We start from the raw sequence: 19,024 nt of genomic DNA on the forward strand, positions 1-19,024 counted from the left end.
ATTAGACAGCTTCTCTACATGTGTGCAGACATAATATGAGCACAATCATATGATTGGACACAGCTGCATAAAAAAAAAACTTTACTTACTTGAGAATAATTGTACTCACTGGTCAAAAGTTGAGAAAAGATGTGCCACTGAAAACAAGTCATCTGTGTTACATGACTAAGATTGGTTCATATACCTTGATAACATGGATGCAAAACCAGATTCCAAAGTGAAGATGGATTTAAATCTGGGATATTTTGAATGTTTTCTTCAGCCAAACTTTATATTAACATATACCACAAGACTAATCAGAATGTTTTAAAAGTATACATGCAAAACAGACAATAGTAAATTATTGTTCTTTTTTTTATAAAAGCATATTGGAGGAAATGATGAATGATGGAGGGCTAAATCAGTCATATTGTGCAACAAGGTGCTTCTGTAGTAAAAATTCTAAACACAAACTTTTAATCATCTTTTCGTGGATTTAATGAGTCATATTTTTAACAAAGTCATCAGCTCAACAAGAAAATCATAACATTTAACATCCTTCATATTTGAGTCATAAATATTTGAATATGTTACAAAACTATATTTGAATATTGTAAACACAACAAAATGGAAAAGATCTATGACATAGCTAAATTTAACAGAGGGGGGTGTTATGTTTCCAAAGAAACATACATTTCAGCCAACATGTCCAATGAGTAGCTTAAAATAAGTGAGAGGAACACAAGCACATGAGAATTAAACAAAACTTTTAAATGATGGCAGATGACTGAATATGTGGATGTCTAACATGTGCAACTTTTTTTAGATGGTAATAGCAAAAATGTTCTATAGCTAATAAGGCTATCAAGGGGGATAATTATATTTTATATCATCCTCATACTTCAGTTTCTTTCAAAACTTGCACCTCATTGGTGCAAATACATTCACATTAGCAGTAAGTGTCCACAAGAGGTCCAAGCTCCAAGGTGCTTCAGCTTTTTATTTATTTTTTTGGCAGTAGTTTTCACTCGCTGTTACATAGGTGAGAAGTTGTTTATTAATCTAACCTTTTGCTTTATGCAGTCAGCTGCACACCAAGAGTTTGTTTTTGAATGAGTGTGCTAAGTGGGAATGTCTCAAATTATGGTGTTTTTATCTAATATTCTGTTATGATGTTAAATGATCCCATCCTCTCCTCAAATACACCCATATGTCCTACATGAACCTTTATTGAGGCTTTGGGGATTTTTGCATTTAATATAAGATATTTCATGGAGCTTAAATTAATTAGTTGTTTTAAAGGTCACATCCGACTCTGAAAACCTCCCAGGATAGGTCCATGAGTAGGCTTTTTATATTAGGAGATGATGTGAAATACTCCTGTTTTTTCTGCAACATGCGACTTAATATAAGTTTTTTTCTTTGCAACCAAACTTATTTTATAGATGTAAAGTTTCAATTTGTAACTACATAACAACATTTTGAGTTACAATCTGAAGACTGTGATTTTTAAACTTTTGGACATTATTAAAATCATTAACAAATTACTGAAAGAAATAAACAGTGATATCAGCTGATGATGATAAAGCACCATTTGCATATTAGTCTCGTGATCTGATCTGTGATCTGCAAAGTCAAAAAAGTAACAAGATTTGGAAGGAAATGTTCTAAGCAAAACAGAAAACACCAAAAAACACAAGTCCAATATCCTTCATATATACATAATATCTCAATTATCTTTTAAAAATGACCTCACATTGCCATTAAGGATTAAGGGGTCTTCACGTTGTATCTCAATATCTCACACAGACACTTATTGGGCTCATTATAGCTTGGGATTACCACTCATTTCACTTCAAAATATGGTGTTCAAAGAAAGCTTTTCATACGCTGTGAATAATAATGTAGATTAGAAAAATTATATGTCATGATCATAATTAAATATGTAAAATGCATCACGCCCTTAAGTCAAGCTCAAGGAAAATGTGCAGTATTAATGAAAGCTTGTGGTCCATATTACAAAACACACACTAATTACAGGCCAATTAAAACACAAATTAAGTTCAAGTTTTAAGTGAAAAAACAAAAAAAAAAAAAAATAGAAAGAAAATATCCTGACCAATACATCTGAAAATCCTTTCATTAGAAACAATATCAAACAGCAAAAACAAGGCTGAGGAATGTTCACACTGTTTAAAAAGAGTTTCTTTGTGTCAGTGGGAGAAAAGTATTCTTCAGTGGATATTTTGTGATGTAAAAGCTGGACCTGCTCGTATACAGTCACCAGCCCACACACTAAATAAAGGCCCATTCAGAAAATGTTATGTTTAAAACTCCTAAGGCCATTTAGCATAATAGATGTTGATTTGTGTAATGCAATAAAAATGGACAGTGGCATTATTAAAAAGGCTGCTGGATTTCTGCATGTCACTTTTCTTTAAACACTGATATCCCAGAGGTTTTCTTTATAATAATGTTGATAGTAACAAAGGGACTTTGCTTTCAGGTGGTGGAGCCTACAGAATCAGAGTGAAAGGTGATGTATCCCAAGGACGATGCTGAGGATGTGCTTACAAAACTGTTTGTGCTTCCTTTACTTTCAGCCCTGCTCAGGAACTTCTGCTTCCCCAAGTCAGCTCCAGCCCCAGACCCAGCACCCCCACCGGTCCTTTGCCTACTGGAAGAGTGCCCAGGAGTCTGCTGGTGGCGCCCAGGTGAGCCCACTTCATCCTGCTGTTTCCCATCTCTTGTGCGTTCTCTGCAGCCTTTTCCTGAACCACCAGCCCCATGGCTTTTCTTTCCAGAAGGTCTATCTGGTTTGGGTGAACCATCAGGTGAGCTGCCTCTACTACTGCTCCTTTTGTGTTCTGTAGGTCGCCTGAGTGCTTGAGGTTCACGTTCAAAGTCTGTGAGGGGGAAGTGAGGAAGAAGAACTGTGTGCTGTTCGTACACATTGGGGATTAGGGCGATAACAGATGAGCGCCGTGGGCTCTTCCTTGGGCTCGGCAACGGCGTCTCATCTATAAAGTTGATCACCTCGTCGCGGCTGAAACAACGCAGTTCGTCTTCATAGCGCTCCCCACCACATACCACGCGGGGCAGGTGCTTAAGGGAGTGCATGCTATCCTCAGAGCGTCGCCGCTTTCGGTGAGGGTGATGGTGGCTCTCCTCGTGGTAGGAGACCAGGCTGCTCCTGCGCCTCTCTCGGCGCGGTAAGGTGGAGCTGTAATGGGCACTCACTATCATGTCCTCGGTGGAGCCCCAACGGTGCAGGTATGAGGGGATCCGGTCGCTGGTCCACATGTCGGTTTCGTCGTGGGAGTATCTTCTTGTAGGGGGCACCTGGAGGAAAGACACAGATAAAACACTCCAGTTAATAAGAAACTTTGACATTAATTTAAATTCTAAAGTCATTAAAATTAAAGCTCCTCAAATTAGATAAGAAACATGCTGAGGAACATCATTGATTTTATTTCCAGTATCAATTACAAAGCATAATACATGTAGGATTCATAAAAGTAATGTAAAGTACATTGTAGGTTTTTCATATCACACAGATTTCTCAAAGTATTCCTCATAAAGTTTTGGATTGATCACTGAAGTATTTGACAAAATCCCACATGTAGTACATGTTCAAGACATTAAGCATTTTAACTTTAAATGTATAATTAATCCCTCAGGACACATCTAAACTTTAACACAGATCAAAAAGATTACAGTTGCATTCATCTTCTTTATGTAGAGATGAAAACTGTAAGGATCTATAGTTGCCTACATGTTATACTCACATTCTGCTCTGACAACTATGCAAGAGACAGAGGGTTTGTCAAGGTGACGTCAAGAGCCTCAAGATTGATTTCAGCCTGCCCCCCTGTGGTGGCTTTCAGTAAATGCAGAGAAATTAAACAGCAGATGATACAGTAGCGTTGAATGTCTTAAGTGGGAGAGCTGAACAGTAGAGGGCAGCACAAGCTTTAGAATGACTAGAAATGCAGGACAGACTTGAAAGGATGGATAAAAGGGAGCCAATAAAGCTAAAGAAGCTTTATTCTGCAATCAGACCACTTGAGAGGCACATAACAATTCTGTGACGGAAGAACTACAAAAAAGTTTGGCTAATTCATGCTCTACTACAATAACCCATTTAGGTGCAAAAGGAATAAGGCGACTGGATCACAGTTCAGTCAGTCGTCCTGTAACAAACCAAAATTTAACTTTATTTCACAATCACACACTTACAAGGGGTGAGACAGCTGGATATTAATCTGTTGTATTGTGAGTCTGGCACAGAGACAATGGATGGAGGAATGATTTGTTTAAATGGAGTGAAGGCTACTGTACACATCTCTGTTTCAAGACTTTAAAAAAAGCCAAATTGAATAGATAGATCTCCATAGGAGCATTTGTGTTTGAAATGTCCATTGTAATGCTGGACATCTGGGATGCTGGACCAATTTAAATTGTTTTTTTGTTTTCTAATAAAGTTACATATAAAGACTTGGGCCTCAGGGTGCCCTTGTCAAAATGTTTAGTACAAAGATGACACAGTATTACTGCATGATGCTTTATAAAAGTTAATATTGTGTGGGTTGCATTGACTGGTTCTGAAGTTAAATTTCCTCACCACAGTCTTCCAGGCCAAGTCAGGTAATTAAGAATCTCTCCTTTTTTAGCTATTTGATTTATAATGGACCAGAACTTTTAGTTTAGAGAATTAGGTCAGTATTAGAATAAAACAGAAATTAAGTTGGTTTTGTAGAATTGTCCTAGAAGGCTGCATGTTAGTTCAAGCTTTGTTGTTAATGCAGGCTGAAAATGAGCATTTTGCAACACTGCATCTGACTGGGATGGATGCTGGATCCAATGGACACAATGCTTTTGGGCAGAACATGAGCAGATGTTTTTATTGCTTTCCAGAAGCCTTGAGGGATTCCTGAAATGTAGAAGGTAAGTCAGTTACTACACTCTTACCCTCTTACACAATAACAATATATTCAGTTGCTAGTAGGTCCATGACTAGGCCACACTATTTGATAAACAAAGCACATCTAATGTGTTGATGGAACTGCTGATGGTCATATTTACCAAACATTAGTCAGCCTGAGTGTGTTTTGGATTCATGTTAAAAACAGAGTCCCCAAAAAATCTGTGGCAAATCAGAGAAATAGCATCACAAATTGTCTAATGATTCCAGAAAATTCAACCAAGATGCTGTTAGAGGCACAAAAGGCCATTTCATGCACATTAGCAATAAAGTCAAATTAAATCAAATGATCAAATAAAAGAAATGAAGAAAACCAATAAAAAAATATACCTGCAAATACTGCATTTTATCTTCCTGTTGTTCCCTCACTGGATACCCTTGCAGAACCCCCCTTTCTAAGGTTGAGAACTCATACTTGGCATTACGGTCTACCGTCACGATTTCAGGCGCCGAGCTATAGTCATATGGTCTGTCATATATTAAGTCGGCATGAATTCCTCCATCTTGGCTGTTTTCTGCAAAGTGCAGAAAAGCACGAGCGTCAGGGTTAGAGAGCCACGGACTCCATACACAAGACAGACAGACAGACAGACGAAAAAGATAAGAAAGACAAGTTCAATCGTTCTCTGATTTGTGGATTTTTCCTATGTGTCTGCTCAGGAAAACAAACTTTAGATAAAAAAGGAAAGATCATTTTGCCACAAAAATTGCCAAGAATTTATATTAAATGTTTTTAAACGAGTTAAAAAAAAAAGGACTCCAACTGGCTCTGAATTTAGAAACCATGTTAAATGGTTGCATCAAGAATCTCAGGGATTACATTTTTTTTAACAAAAGAAAGATTGTTGCTTTTAATGACCCATCTACTGAGATATTTCCCAATTACTGCATTTATGTTCATTACAGATCAGTTGGAAATGGGTGTAAAATGCTGATCTTGAGGAAAGTGCTGGCCAAAAGGATGAAAGATGAGAGCAGCTATTTGCACAGGCAGCTTTGCATGCAAGTCGGTAGCTTCGGAACAACAGGAAACAATCTTTATACATACAACTGTGATGGGTTATACATGGCAAGCCCTCTGGAAAAAAAAGCAGAGAACTGGCAGTGTTAATTATCACACAGAATATGGACTGCCTTGTGTTATTTTATGGCCCTGTTGGACAATAAGCATTTCTGAGGAAGGGTGTCAAAAGAGGGAGAGGATCAAAAGGTGTAGAGGGTTAGAAGAAGGTGAGAAGGGGTTCAGATTGGGTTGAGTTTAAACAGTGCCAATACTTTGAAAGATGTCATTACAGTCATCCCTGTGCAAGAAGTGTAGAAATCATGGACCCAGTTAACGAGTCTATCTAAGATTATCATGTGACCTAATTTTGGGACCGGATTTTGTTGAAGTGTCTGTGTTTCTGGTGAAATTTTTCACTCTCAGCCCCTACATGTGTATTTATGTGATAAAAGATGTAAGTCCTATTTTTCATGTCTATTCAACTGATATTAACTAGGCTCTGTTTAATCAGTACTTCAGCCTTTAGATTACTATAACCTCAAAGTGGCCAACATCCCACCAATAACAAAAAAGTAAAACAAACAAATTAAAATAAAATAAAATAAACATATACACAAAAAATCACCCATTTTATATGTATTTTAAATTTGGATCCAGGAAAAAAAATCTTGAGTATATCCTTTTCTGACTTGAGGGAAATATGACCATCATAATGACATGAAAGTGCTTTTCAGCTTATCACATTTGTTCCAGTTTCACTCTGGAGTCTATGAAATAAATAGGAAACCACTTATTCTATCGTCCTCTCATGTAAGAGCATTCCAGGGGGAGATTGCCTAGTTTAAAAGTCAAAAGTGCTACGGGGTAAATATGTCCTTTGTCCAACAACATTTCTCTTTTTTGTCACAAAGCATAACAAAGTAGACACCATGTATATATACACAGAAGATCCTTTTCTGTGGAGCTATATTGCACAGACACTTGTCCTTTCAGTTTTAATCTCCTTACAACAAAGGTCACATAATAGGTCACATGATAACATTTGACCACCTGCTGCAACAAAAGACACAAAATTTACAACTATCAGTACACGATATTACTGAATAATTATTGCAATTTTAAACAAAAATAAATGTTGTGACATTGCATATGCTATCTAAACTACATGACGATGAATGAATAATCAAAGATAAAAGTGGCTCAACAAAATATTTGCGTTAAACTTTTCTTTTGGCCAGGCAGTGTTTCAACAGAGACCAAAATCATACTTACAGTTCTAAAAATGTGTTGACAACATCCCTCGAAAGTGTAATGATAACTTGCTTTACTTTTTCAGTGAAGACCATTTTGACCCCTAGCCAAAAAATAACCAAGGGTTGTTCAAATTGTGCTAAACAAGGATAAACACAACGCATCAGGTAGAAATATTTCACCTTAACTGGTTGATTTTAGAGGTCTATTATATTATGAGCTTATTTTTATACAGTTAGATTCACAAAAGTGGATTCTTTGTTATAAATCACTAAAAAAAGAAAAGATATTATGATGTTGTGCCTCAACTACTAATCCATACATGAATGCAAACAAATTGATGAGATCACACTGCAAGTCATGCTGCCAGCACTAATTTATGTTCCCTTCTTGCAGAATTTAAAAATCCCCTGTTTTCCAATTCCATCTATTTCCTTGTCTTATAGACATAAAGTCTTCAGGACCAAAGCTACTCCAAACTAACTAAAGTTACTCCAGAACTTAATACAGGCAGTTTTATTCAAAGACTCATCTTCAGTTTTAAAACTATCATTTTAGGTTTGTAAACATATTTTCTGTGTTTTTATCTGAAGATGCTTTACAGTTTGGAGCAAAGCTCTTTGAAACTAGTGAGGTCAAATCACAGAGCACTTAAACTCTACTGTTCATACAGACCACACAGGGGAATTAGTAATCAATATGGATGATCAAATCATTGGGTGAAAAGGTGGGGAAAATGAGGCAGGACAGAAGGGGGATGTCTAACAGGAGCTTACCCTCATCCACATCATCGTTAGACATGATGGCGACACACTTCTCCCACACCATGCGGATATCAGCCCGATACCGATCACAGGCCCAGAGAAACATGGGTAGCAGAATGGACTGAGCAATGGAGCACCATAGCACACACAACACCATCCAGTTGTAGGAGCGGTCAAACTTCAGACTGGCAAAGCTTACCACCTGTACAAGGTCAACAAAGAGGTAAAAAAAAGTAGCCATCACAACTTGGGTTTATAATGCTCAAATCAGTTTAGCAACATTAGACAGTATAAGAAAGCTGCTCTTTAGACTAGAGCTCAGTTAATACACTGACTAATACTCTAGGTCAGGACCCAAATGCTTACAGCATTGCTTTCCAAGCTGCTTGCTTCAAAGTAACCAATAATGAGTCTTGCCAGTGCCTTAGAGGACATAAGGTCCCTTTTTTAGAATCACTAAGCTGCATAATTCACTGGGTTAAATAAGTAAAGTGAGCGTGTGCAGGCACATCACTTAGCCTATTAAATGGGCATCACCTCGTTCCTGGTGTCAACATAAACAAGTTAATGTGCCAGCTCATACACACAAACGCACCATATCAACAGCTATGAAACCAAGCTATATTAAGGTTCTGAAATATTATGACACACTCTATGTTGAGCCATCCAAGGGGTTTCCATTTCAGTTTCTTTTACGTTGATTTTTCGTTTTTTTTATCCTTGTTGAAAATCATATATAAACAATTGTGAAATCCACAGAGTTGATCCTGGCTCTGGACAACAGCTCCATTTGCCTTGGAATAAATTGCTCACTAGTACTATGTACACATAGTTGAAAAACAAATATATATTTGTGTTTTCATGCATTTAAATTGCTCATTAGATCAGATTGTACAGACAGCTATCAGATCTGTTGTTTATGTCCGTTTTGCATACACTTGAAGAAACCTCACATTTACTATAATTTTAATTAACTTTGAGACAAAAAAATCTGCTATCAAACCATCAAGCCTCAGTATTTTTCCTTTTTTTCATAAATCACTTTAACAACTTCAGCCCTGAACAAAATGATTAAATATTTAATGATTTTCAGGACTTTAACCATTTAAATTGTTCCATAATTTAAAATGGTAGGTGGGTGGGGCATGAGTGATTAGAATCTTGCATATGTCATAGATTAGCATCAAAATTTAATTTATTGCAGTATTTTCTTTGTGGTGTCCAATAATCTCCAAGGACACCTCAGTTGCAAAAGATGACTTATTGACCTTTTATTTTTAATCTCACTGCCATTACAGTTTAAAATGATTTGTTTTTTATGCCAGCACTTCATTTGGAAGAACATTTGAACATTCTACTGTTTCCACCAGATTCAACTGTTTTCCCCATTTCATGCATGGGACACTAGAGTTAATGCATGAAATTCTTGTATTTTTGCCATGTGACTACTTTTCACAATAAATATTGGAATAACTTAAATAATTAAACTGACACTTAACATCACTTAAACACTGACACGTCCACATGTGCAATCAATAAAAACAATTGCAGGCCCAGCAAGCACACCTGTTGCTGCTGCACCTTTCATTTTAACATTTAGGTAAAAAAAAATTCATAAAGGTACAAGTAAGAGCATGACCCGATAACATTAATCTGAGGCCAGTGAACCATTAAATCCATTCTAAACAATGTGGTTTTACTGGCTCTATTTATTATTAAATGTGGTTATAGCTGTTGCTGCTTCAGTAATGTTAATATTTATTGGAGCTGTACCTATTGGATCTAAATAAAATCTTGATTAAATTCTTAAAAGTTTAATATTCCTATTTTCTGTACTCATTTCAGTCATTCAAGCTTCTTCTTCTGTTTTTTTTTATTATTATTATAATTGAGATTTTTCTGATGCACTAATGTATAGCATATTGGCTCTTCCCTCTACATAAAATGGGCTATAAACTACAGTATTACTTTAGTGAAGTTCTCTGTGGGTCCAGATGGATTTTGGTTCACATTAAAAACTCTTGGTTAAGTTGTATGTTAAAAGCATATTTACTAAATTGAATAACAATCCATGTATATAAAAAATATTTTAGCCAAATTCAGTAAAGCAAATAATTTGGCTAGGGGAGCGAGACAGAGCATTTGTCAGTTTAGGCACAAGATCAGTGTTGTTACAAAATGCTATGACATGTACAATAGTTTAAAACACATATAAGAATAAAAGACTGCATTTAAAAAATCTGACTAAAAAGAAGAGTTCTTGCAAAAATTCATGTCACAAGCTGTCACACAGACAGATTGATCACAAAATCAAAAAGAGAAAAAAAAGTTGTACAAAAATGCCAGAGGAGTAACGATTTTTAAGGGTTTAAAAAAAAAGAGAAGTACAAATATGTGATAATGTAAATAGTATTACAAATGAAATATCATTACTCTTTCTCTGAAATTCTGTAATCTATAAAAAGAAACTGCAAAATAAACTCTAAAAGTAGTCTCTCCAGATGATGACACCAGCATATAAAAAATATGTCTAGTAGACACAGCTGCCAACAGCCTTAAAATATTTTAGCTGATTAAGCAAGAGATCTTTGTTTTATTGGAGCAGTGGTTTGTAAAGCAAAGGTTTGTTGCTCATGGCGAGCAAAGACTGGCACATCGCTGCAGACTGAGATAGCTGCAAATTAAACCCTAATTTTAGAAGATTTGTCATTAGTGTCCTTATAGGAAAAAAATCTGATAGAAAATTCATAGATAAGAGAAAAGACCATATGGATAGATTATATCGTTTTGTACTATGTCAAACCCCATTTACCACAACACCTACAGGTTTCTCTAGTGCAGACTAGGTGGCCTGAAAACAAGCAGAGGTTATATGCTTTACCAACATCAAATACTGTCCCAAGATAATTTACTTTATGGAGAAAGCTGTACTGAGATGACTTGCTTTTATAAAACTGAGCTGGTTGGTTTTGCCACATCACAAACAATAAGCCTTGAGCTTTCTGCAGGCTCCTAAATCCACAGAAACCCTGAACTAACATGTTAAAAAATAAATGGGAACCCTAGGGTGAAACTTGCAAACCAAATGGCAACACTGTGAAACAGTACTTAATCTCTAATTCAAGATTCCAGATTGAATTTATTTATTGTTACACAATGCAAGATTGCATAATGAAAGTAAAGACACGGCCCCTCAAGTCACTAAAACAAAACTTTTTAACTCTAAATATGACAATAAATTGGTCAGTGAAGTAGGAAGGGATGGTTCAGGCAAAAGAAAATGATGTAGGTGGGTTTGGTCATGGAAGGAATGTCCTGGGTTGAAGTTTGTGCTTAAAATTCCCATATACAATAAAATCTCATCCAGTTATTTTGCCATGTAACTGCTGATGATTTCTAAGAATTCCTTTAGCAAACTTGCATCAGCAAGTAAACCTGTCCTAAACTGGTTCAGTTACCCTTGCTACTTTTCAGCAGACAGGTTGGATACAGATAAATAAACAAAAGAATGACCCTTTTTGTCTTCTCCTCAGCACTTTTCTTTGACCTCAGTAGGAGGGATGTAGAAGCAAATCCACTGCAAATAACATTTACAAAAAGCTCTGATGTGGAGTTGGTGAAGATGGGAAAATGACCTCACTTAATACAGTCTTTTAGTTTCAGGGAGACTGTCATATACAAATACAGATAATTATACAATAAGAGATCATAGAAAGCATTTAGTATGGTCAGTGATTAAAAAAAGCAAAGGAAAATAGGTCCATATTTTTTTTAACATATCCTTATATTTATTTACATTAACTAATATGATTGACTACATCAAAATAAGCAATCGTCATTCCTTCTTTAACAATAATCCTGTTTGGTTATAAACTCACCAGTATGGGGAAGCCTGTCAGGAAGTCATAGATGAAGACAATGCCACTGATCAGGTAAGTGATCTGCAGAGACGTCTTGAGAGGTTCTGATCCATCGATGGATGATCTACGCTTCCCCTGAGCATCCTCCACCACTATGGTGGGGACATTGAACTTGTTCTTGTCAGCTTTGTGGCCCGCCTGAATGGAGAAGGTCTGGAAGAGAGCAATCCCGATGCAGATGACACCCATGGTCACACTGCCACCGATAAGCAGCAGAAAACATACACCAAAGCCCAGGCCGATCTCTGTCACAATGAATCTGCAGTCGGAGGTGTAGAAGCGGTCAATTGTGTCATGCCAGCCCACTGCTGGGAGTGTGGACAGGATAAAGGACACCATCCAGATGCCCATCACGGTGTGCACTGCCTGCTTCTTGGTGTTACTCAACCTGGAAGCACAATGAAAGATTTTTGTATCTTGTCAGTTGAACTGTTACATTGATTTTGGCCTTATTTTCTGTTATGTAGGTCCTACAGCTCAGCTCAATTAAAAACAATGTCTAGACCTTGACTTGTATATAAGACAAAACTTGAAGCCTGTGTGTTATATTTTTCCATTAAACATAAGAGAAAAAGAGAAAGAATAATTTAGTGCATGTATGAGAAGCTATAATACACTGTCCCATATCACTCAAAGTGTGTTGCATAGAATAATTACAAATACAGCATTAATAGGTAAGTCTTTGAGTTTTTTATATAAAGGACACAGATGGTAAGTGGTTTTGTAAGCAGATGTAAACTTTATAAAACTAGACCTAACTTTAAACAGATCTGTGCAAGAACGCTGAAAAAGTGCTATTCTATATAGTCATCGCCTGGATAAACTGGAGATGAATGTGGAAAGAAATCAATTCTTTGCTAATAGCGAAAGATTGCTCCTCACATCCCTCGGTCTATTTGTCATCTAGGTCTATTTCAGTGTGAAGGGATTTCCATTTCCTCTCACCTCCAAGTAACTGTTACAATGAAGAATTTGCTCAATTTGTTTGTGTCCTCCAGTGGTATGGCACTTTGCAGCAACAGCACAAATGCAGTATTTCTGAAAATATGGGGGGTAGTGATTGGTGTTCTCATTTCCAAGACTTCTTGAAAGACTGTGCTATCCTGCCAAGACATTTGCAAGTAAAGTAGCGCTGAGCTGCTTAAGGCATCAGCAACAAATCATATGTAAAGACCAATCCTTTTGAGCATCTGGAGTAAGGTTAGCTGGAAGAAAAAACCTGGAAACTGAGAGTGATTGCTTGTGGTGTTTAATAAACTCACAAGAGTGCAATTACAGCATTGAGCTTGTGCTTCTTTAAAATTCTGACATAGATGAAAATTAGATCACACCGTATGAGTAACAAAATCTTATTCATATAATTCATATAATGAAGATTATCAATTGGCTTTGGAAATTTTTAAATTTCATTGTCATTTTAGTTCACCGCATATTCTTTTCCTTAAAAAAAAGGGTCTAACAATAGATTGTCATATGGACTGGCACAGATAAAGTGTTTCTTCTGCTTCATTTGTGTTGCTAAAGAGTGCTCTGTTAATCCTATGCTTAGTGTCAGTTGTCCTTGAGCAATTTAACAGGATACCCAATCTGCCTACCCAAACGAATCAAAGCACATGTCGCCTTTCTTCCTAAACCTCTCATAAGAATCCTCTGGAGGAGCAATGGTTAGATGAAGTACATATTTCTTTATATGCAAAAATGAGTCAAAATATATTTAAAAAATTCTTTTCAAATTTTCAAGTATTTGGTTACATATACTGATAGAGTATGAATGGCACACAGGGGGCAGTAGTTGCCTCTATCTTTGCACTATGGCTTTCTGCAAAGACAAGTAGGTCTTGTTGTCACAGTGAGTAATAATGCTAGCCTTTCCTGAATGTGCCTGAGGTACATGGGGAGGTTACGTCACCAAGCTGCATGAATCTATTACCAGCGAGAGAGAGCATTGCGAAGGAAATAACTCCTACGAGAAAGTGAATGCAGGGTGATGAGAACAGCTGCCTAAGTACAAGGCTGGAATTCATAATTCAGGACTTCAGTATATGTTAATGTCAGAGACAAGGCAGCCATGCTAGCTCAGCAGGGTAAATGTGAAGTGATTTAAATGAAAGATGAACAGCAATTACATGGAATACCACCTGAGCTTTACTTCCACCATATCATTGGTACAAGTGACTTAAAAACAAAAGGACAAGCCACAAAGGGTAAAGTTAATGCTTCCAGACAGAAGATGAAAGAATATATAGTTTGATGAGCAAGGGAACAAAAGAGAAAGATAAGAAGCATTTCAGTAAAGGCTGATATCTCTGTGGGTATCAGCCAACAGTGGCAGCTGCACAGGCACTGTAGATAGCAAGCCTGGGCATAGATTTAAAAGGAAGTTTGCATATCTTATTTGAACGTCGGCTTATCTGTAAAATTGGCCATGCTGACTGAACATCTGTAGGCCTGATGCCACAGGCAGTACAATCACTCTTGTTTTTCAGCAGAGGAGAGAAGATGTAGGCAACAGAATACTGATCTTCACTGTATACACCACAACTTTGCTTTTGGCAAAATTTCAGGAACCCATATGGTAACCTGTATGTATTCTGGAGATATAAACGCTGATTTTACGTATTCTTGCTCTATTTGCTGCATCGTTTGTTTTAGAAATGCATTCAACTGAAAATTATTGTTCTGTGTCTTGTGGTCAAAAGAGAGACACCTGCAAAGCCAAGAATAACAGCTGAACTGCAACACAGACCTCAGAAGTGTTGGGTGTTATTTGCCTGCATAAATGACAAAAGTTCAAACTGATCATTGTATGTGGTCAAAACGCATTTATTAAATAATGACTGTTTCTTAATTATCATCAGCAGATCTTAATTATTATCAGCAGGTCTTATTATCATCAGCACTGGCACATTTCTGAATGTAAATACAGCATCAAAATTATAGGATGCAGCAATGCTACTTGGAACATCTGATTCTGTGTGAACAGCAGATGTCCTGGTGGTCTGATAAGACCAAAACTGTGTTAGTGTTGTTAATGTGTGGTGAACCTGATTTGTATGATTCAGCATTCACATGAAGGTTTAAGTTGGCAGATGTTCCTTCCAGTTAATTTGTCCTGGTGTTACTGTAAATAACTGCAACTAGCAGATGTGCAGGCAGGAGACATTTCAACTTCCCACTTAAAAACTGCAAAAGCCCTGACAGCTGTTACATGTCTTAACCCCACCCCACCCCCATCATATCATAGGAATCTGATTAAATTTGTAGCCTAAACAACAAACTAACACAATTTACTATAAATATTTAGTTCAGCAAAAAAAAAGTACAATAGTGTAAGGATGGTTTTCAGCATCTGATTCTGAACAATATTTCTTAATAGAGACATGTGTTACTTTTCTGTGCTCTTTGTTGAAATGTGAGACAAAAAATGTGCAGCATCATAAACAGTTAAACCTTAAAATACAAAATTATGCATATGTTCTCACTTCCCTCACACCTAGTCTAAAGATAATCCAAAGAAGATAGAGTTTTCATAACCATTTGTTTGGCAGAGCAGCAACAAGCCAATTTTAATATTGTAAGCACTGCAAGCAAAAACTGGAGACAACAGAAATCAGCATAAAGCAGATAAGTAAAAAACTGACTTAACTATTGCGCCCTCCTCAAATTTTCTAACCTTTGAACACCTTCATATGTGCAAAAATCTACCAATTAATCATCATATATCAATATTTGTTCAGCTTTGTGCACCATTAATAACAAACAACTACTACAGTTTATCTGAATTATTCTATCTATAAAAAAAAAGTCACATAGTAAAACATAGTAAAAAGTTTTATGGGGGCATTGATGGTGATTGGAGTTTTGAATATGTCAAAGATATGTGTGTATACAGAAAACACATTTGCCTCTTGACCAGTTGTCTGAAAAGTTCCATCTCCCCAAATCCCATTTTTTTCCAATATCTAGAGGTTAGACACTTCATTAAGAACTCTAGCTTACATTTGCCCAACAAACCCTCCCATGCTATAATTGATATATAATACTTTTTAACCCAACAAAAAAGGGTGCTATTTCATTTGATGTTACGGGAAATTGCTGCTTTAAATTCTGTTTCCAGTTCCAAAATTAAATATGCATGGGAGCTCGATCATGGGAGAATAACTCGAGAAGAATATGTGGGCCAGTATCTTTGGGAGAGCACACGCTTCATCTATATGCGCTCGACCTTCATTAATCCAATACAAAATAAAACATCGAGTGCATTTGTGCAAATACAACTTAGCCAAAATCTATTCAAAAAACAGTCCAATCTGCAGTAGATGTTAGATAACCGAATCAACTTTGATTCACATGTTTTGGCACTGTTAGATTGAAGGGCTATTGGAAGACACTTTTTAGTACATATAGTTTTGAGGGTTAAAATAGATCCAAATCCTTTGATATCAATGTTTGGAATAGTTCCTGAAAGGTTGCAGCTACCAGTAGGGGGCCATAAAACCATAGCTTTCAGCACTCTTTCAGCCAGTGTTGTTTTTGGCAGGCAACTCAGTTTTAGTCTTAGTTTTAGTCACATTTTAGTCATTTCTAAGTTTGATAGTTTTAGGCCAGTTTTAGTCAACAAACTCAAAAAGGTTTTAGTCTAGTTTTAGTCAAATAAAAAAAGTATTAGTCTTTTAACAAATTAATTTAGGTCAATAATACGTATTAAAAAGTGGAATCAAGGTTGACAGGTTATAACAAGTATTGCAATTCATAAAACAAGTTAATCGTAATGCTTTTGCATAATAACCAGATCCTTTACCAGATTGATAGCTTTAGCTGAGACTTTCCCATCAACAGGGATGCACTGCTGTCGTGCTATACTTGATTGCTGTTGGGCAGAAACCTTTTATTTCTATATTTCAACTGTTTTCATGAATTGATGCCCTACTTCATCATACAAAAATGTCACACAAGAAAATAGCAGATCTATAAGTTCAACATATAGCAACACACCGTGAGCTTGTTGTTTGGTTATTTTCATCAATAATTACAAAATGAAAAGTAATGGTTTTAGACTTAGAAGGTTTCCCAACCAACAGCAAATACTTTCTGATCTACTTAAGGTTAAGCATTGCACAGTTAAAGTCCTAACTGTGGAATCTGTGGAATCCAAAAAGCAAAGAGCAACAGCATCCTTCCTTTGGTAACTGGCTTTATTTCTGAGAATTTTCTGAAGTGCAATAATCCACCCTGAACATACACATGCCCAAAATATGAGCAATGGATAAGGAACACATGCTCAACTTGACCTGGTCTGCCAGTGAAATTATGATGGATTATAGTTAAAACATGTCCATATATCGTTTCGTCACTTCCAACTGCCAAACCCCTTCGTCGACACTGCTGCCATAATTCATCTATGAATGAATAAACTGCTTGTCTGTGTGAGCGCTGCACGTCTGGTGATGGGCGTGGCCAAGGTGCAGCTGACTGACAGATTGAGCTCACAATAGGCAGAAATGTCTGCATTTTTAATGTCAGACAATCAGCCCTTGAACATTTTCGTCTCGTCAACAAAATCTCACAAATGTCTCGTCATGCTTTCGTCATCAGAGAGCCATTTTTAGCTTGTCACCGTCTTGTTATCATCATGAAAAAAGGGTTCGCCAATTAAATAAATTCGTCATCATTTACGAAAACAGCACTGCTTTCAGCACACCGCCTGATTTGTTTTAGGTGGGAAAGATGCTGCTCCACCCTTATTTTCTCACTGGATAAAAGATGTAATGTCTAATATGAAATTAGAGAAAATCAGATATACAATTAATGGATCAGAAGGGAAGTTTGTGAACGTGTGAAACCCTTGAACACTGCTGGATGACCACTCATTCCAGATACAAGACAAGTAAGGAATTTATTTATTTCATTTTTCAGGACTTGACAAAGTAAAGCGGGTCAATCTGTAGATTTTTTGCCTGTGTTCTATGAGCTGGTTGTATAATGTCATATGTGATGGCAAGGTTTGGGGTGGGTATGTTGGTAGAAAAGGAGGATGTATTTGATGTTGTATTATTGTTTGTATAGGCATATATCTTCATACTATATGAAAAAGTCAATAAAGATATGTGAAACATGAAAGATACTCTGAGTGGAGCAACTCTGAGTTTTGGTAGCAGAGTAAATGATTTGAACTGGTTCAGGCACCTGCATGAACCACAATAAAAAGACATCATCAATGTAGCTTCCTACCCCTCCTGTGGGGGTGCTCGGGGGGTATGGTGTACCAGTCCTTCTAGAATGAGCTGTCGGGTCCCTGCATAACCAGTGTCAGAGCTGGGTCTGCATTGTAGTAAGTTGGATTTGTTTCCGGTGAGAGTTGGACTACAGCAAGACTGCATTTGTCACTGATTCTGTTCATAACTTTTATGGACAGAATTTTTAGGTGCAGTCGATGTGTTGAGGGAATACAGTTTGGTGGTCTCAGGATTGGGTCTCTGCTTTTTGTATATGATGTGGTTCTGTTGGCCTCATCAGGCCGTGATCTCCAACTCTCCCTTTAGTGATTCACAACTGAGTGTGAAGCGACTTAGATGAAAATCGACAACCTTAAATCTGAGGCCGTGGTCCTAAGATAACCTTCCCCAAGTGGGGGAGTTCAAGTGTCTTGGGATCTTAGGATGCGGCATCAGTAGTGATGCAGACTCTACATTGGTCTGTTGTGGTGAAGAAGGAGCTAAGCCCAAAGGCAAAGCTCTCGGTTTACCAGTTGATCTACATTCCTACCCTCAGCTATGGCCACAAGCTGTCGGCAGTGACTGAAAGAATGAGATCATGAATACAAGCAGCCAAAATGAGTTTCTTCCGCAGGGTGGCTAGGCTCTCCCTAAGGGATAAGGTGAGGAGCTCAGTCAGCCGAAAGGGGCTCAGAGTGGTCCTGCTGCTCCTCCACATCCAGAGGAGCCAGGTGAGGTGGCTCGGTCATCTGCTCAGGATGCCTCCTGGACACCTCCCTGGGGAGTTTTTCTAGGGCACGTCCCACCAGTAAGAGACCCTGGGGAAGACCCAGGTTACACTGGAGGGACTACAAGGTCAATTTAGATAAGGGAATACTCTAGTCCACTGACTTAATATTTATTTAACT

The 19,024-nt window shown here is 37.2% G+C and overlaps 1 protein-coding gene across 1 annotated transcript in view; it reads right to left on the reverse strand.

The window, feature by feature from the left end:
• Positions 1 to 928: 928 nt before the first annotated feature.
• LOC121652115 (probable G-protein coupled receptor 153) overlaps positions 929 to 19,024 on the reverse strand; it is a 40,366-nt gene continuing 22,270 nt past the window's right edge. Inside the window, exons 3-6 of the mRNA XM_042004698.1 lie at positions 11,860 to 12,289; positions 7,994 to 8,183; positions 5,294 to 5,478; positions 929 to 3,321 (exon numbers count right to left, since the gene is read on the reverse strand). Of these exons, the coding sequence (XP_041860632.1) occupies positions 2,482 to 3,321; positions 5,294 to 5,478; positions 7,994 to 8,183; positions 11,860 to 12,289 (1,645 nt within the window). The 3' untranslated portion in view covers positions 929 to 2,481. The remainder of the gene's footprint in view (positions 3,322 to 5,293; positions 5,479 to 7,993; positions 8,184 to 11,859; positions 12,290 to 19,024) is intronic.

The sequence above is a fragment of the Melanotaenia boesemani genome, chromosome 13, assembly GCF_017639745.1.
Source record: "Melanotaenia boesemani isolate fMelBoe1 chromosome 13, fMelBoe1.pri, whole genome shotgun sequence".
Lineage (NCBI taxonomy): Eukaryota > Metazoa > Chordata > Actinopteri > Atheriniformes > Melanotaeniidae > Melanotaenia > Melanotaenia boesemani.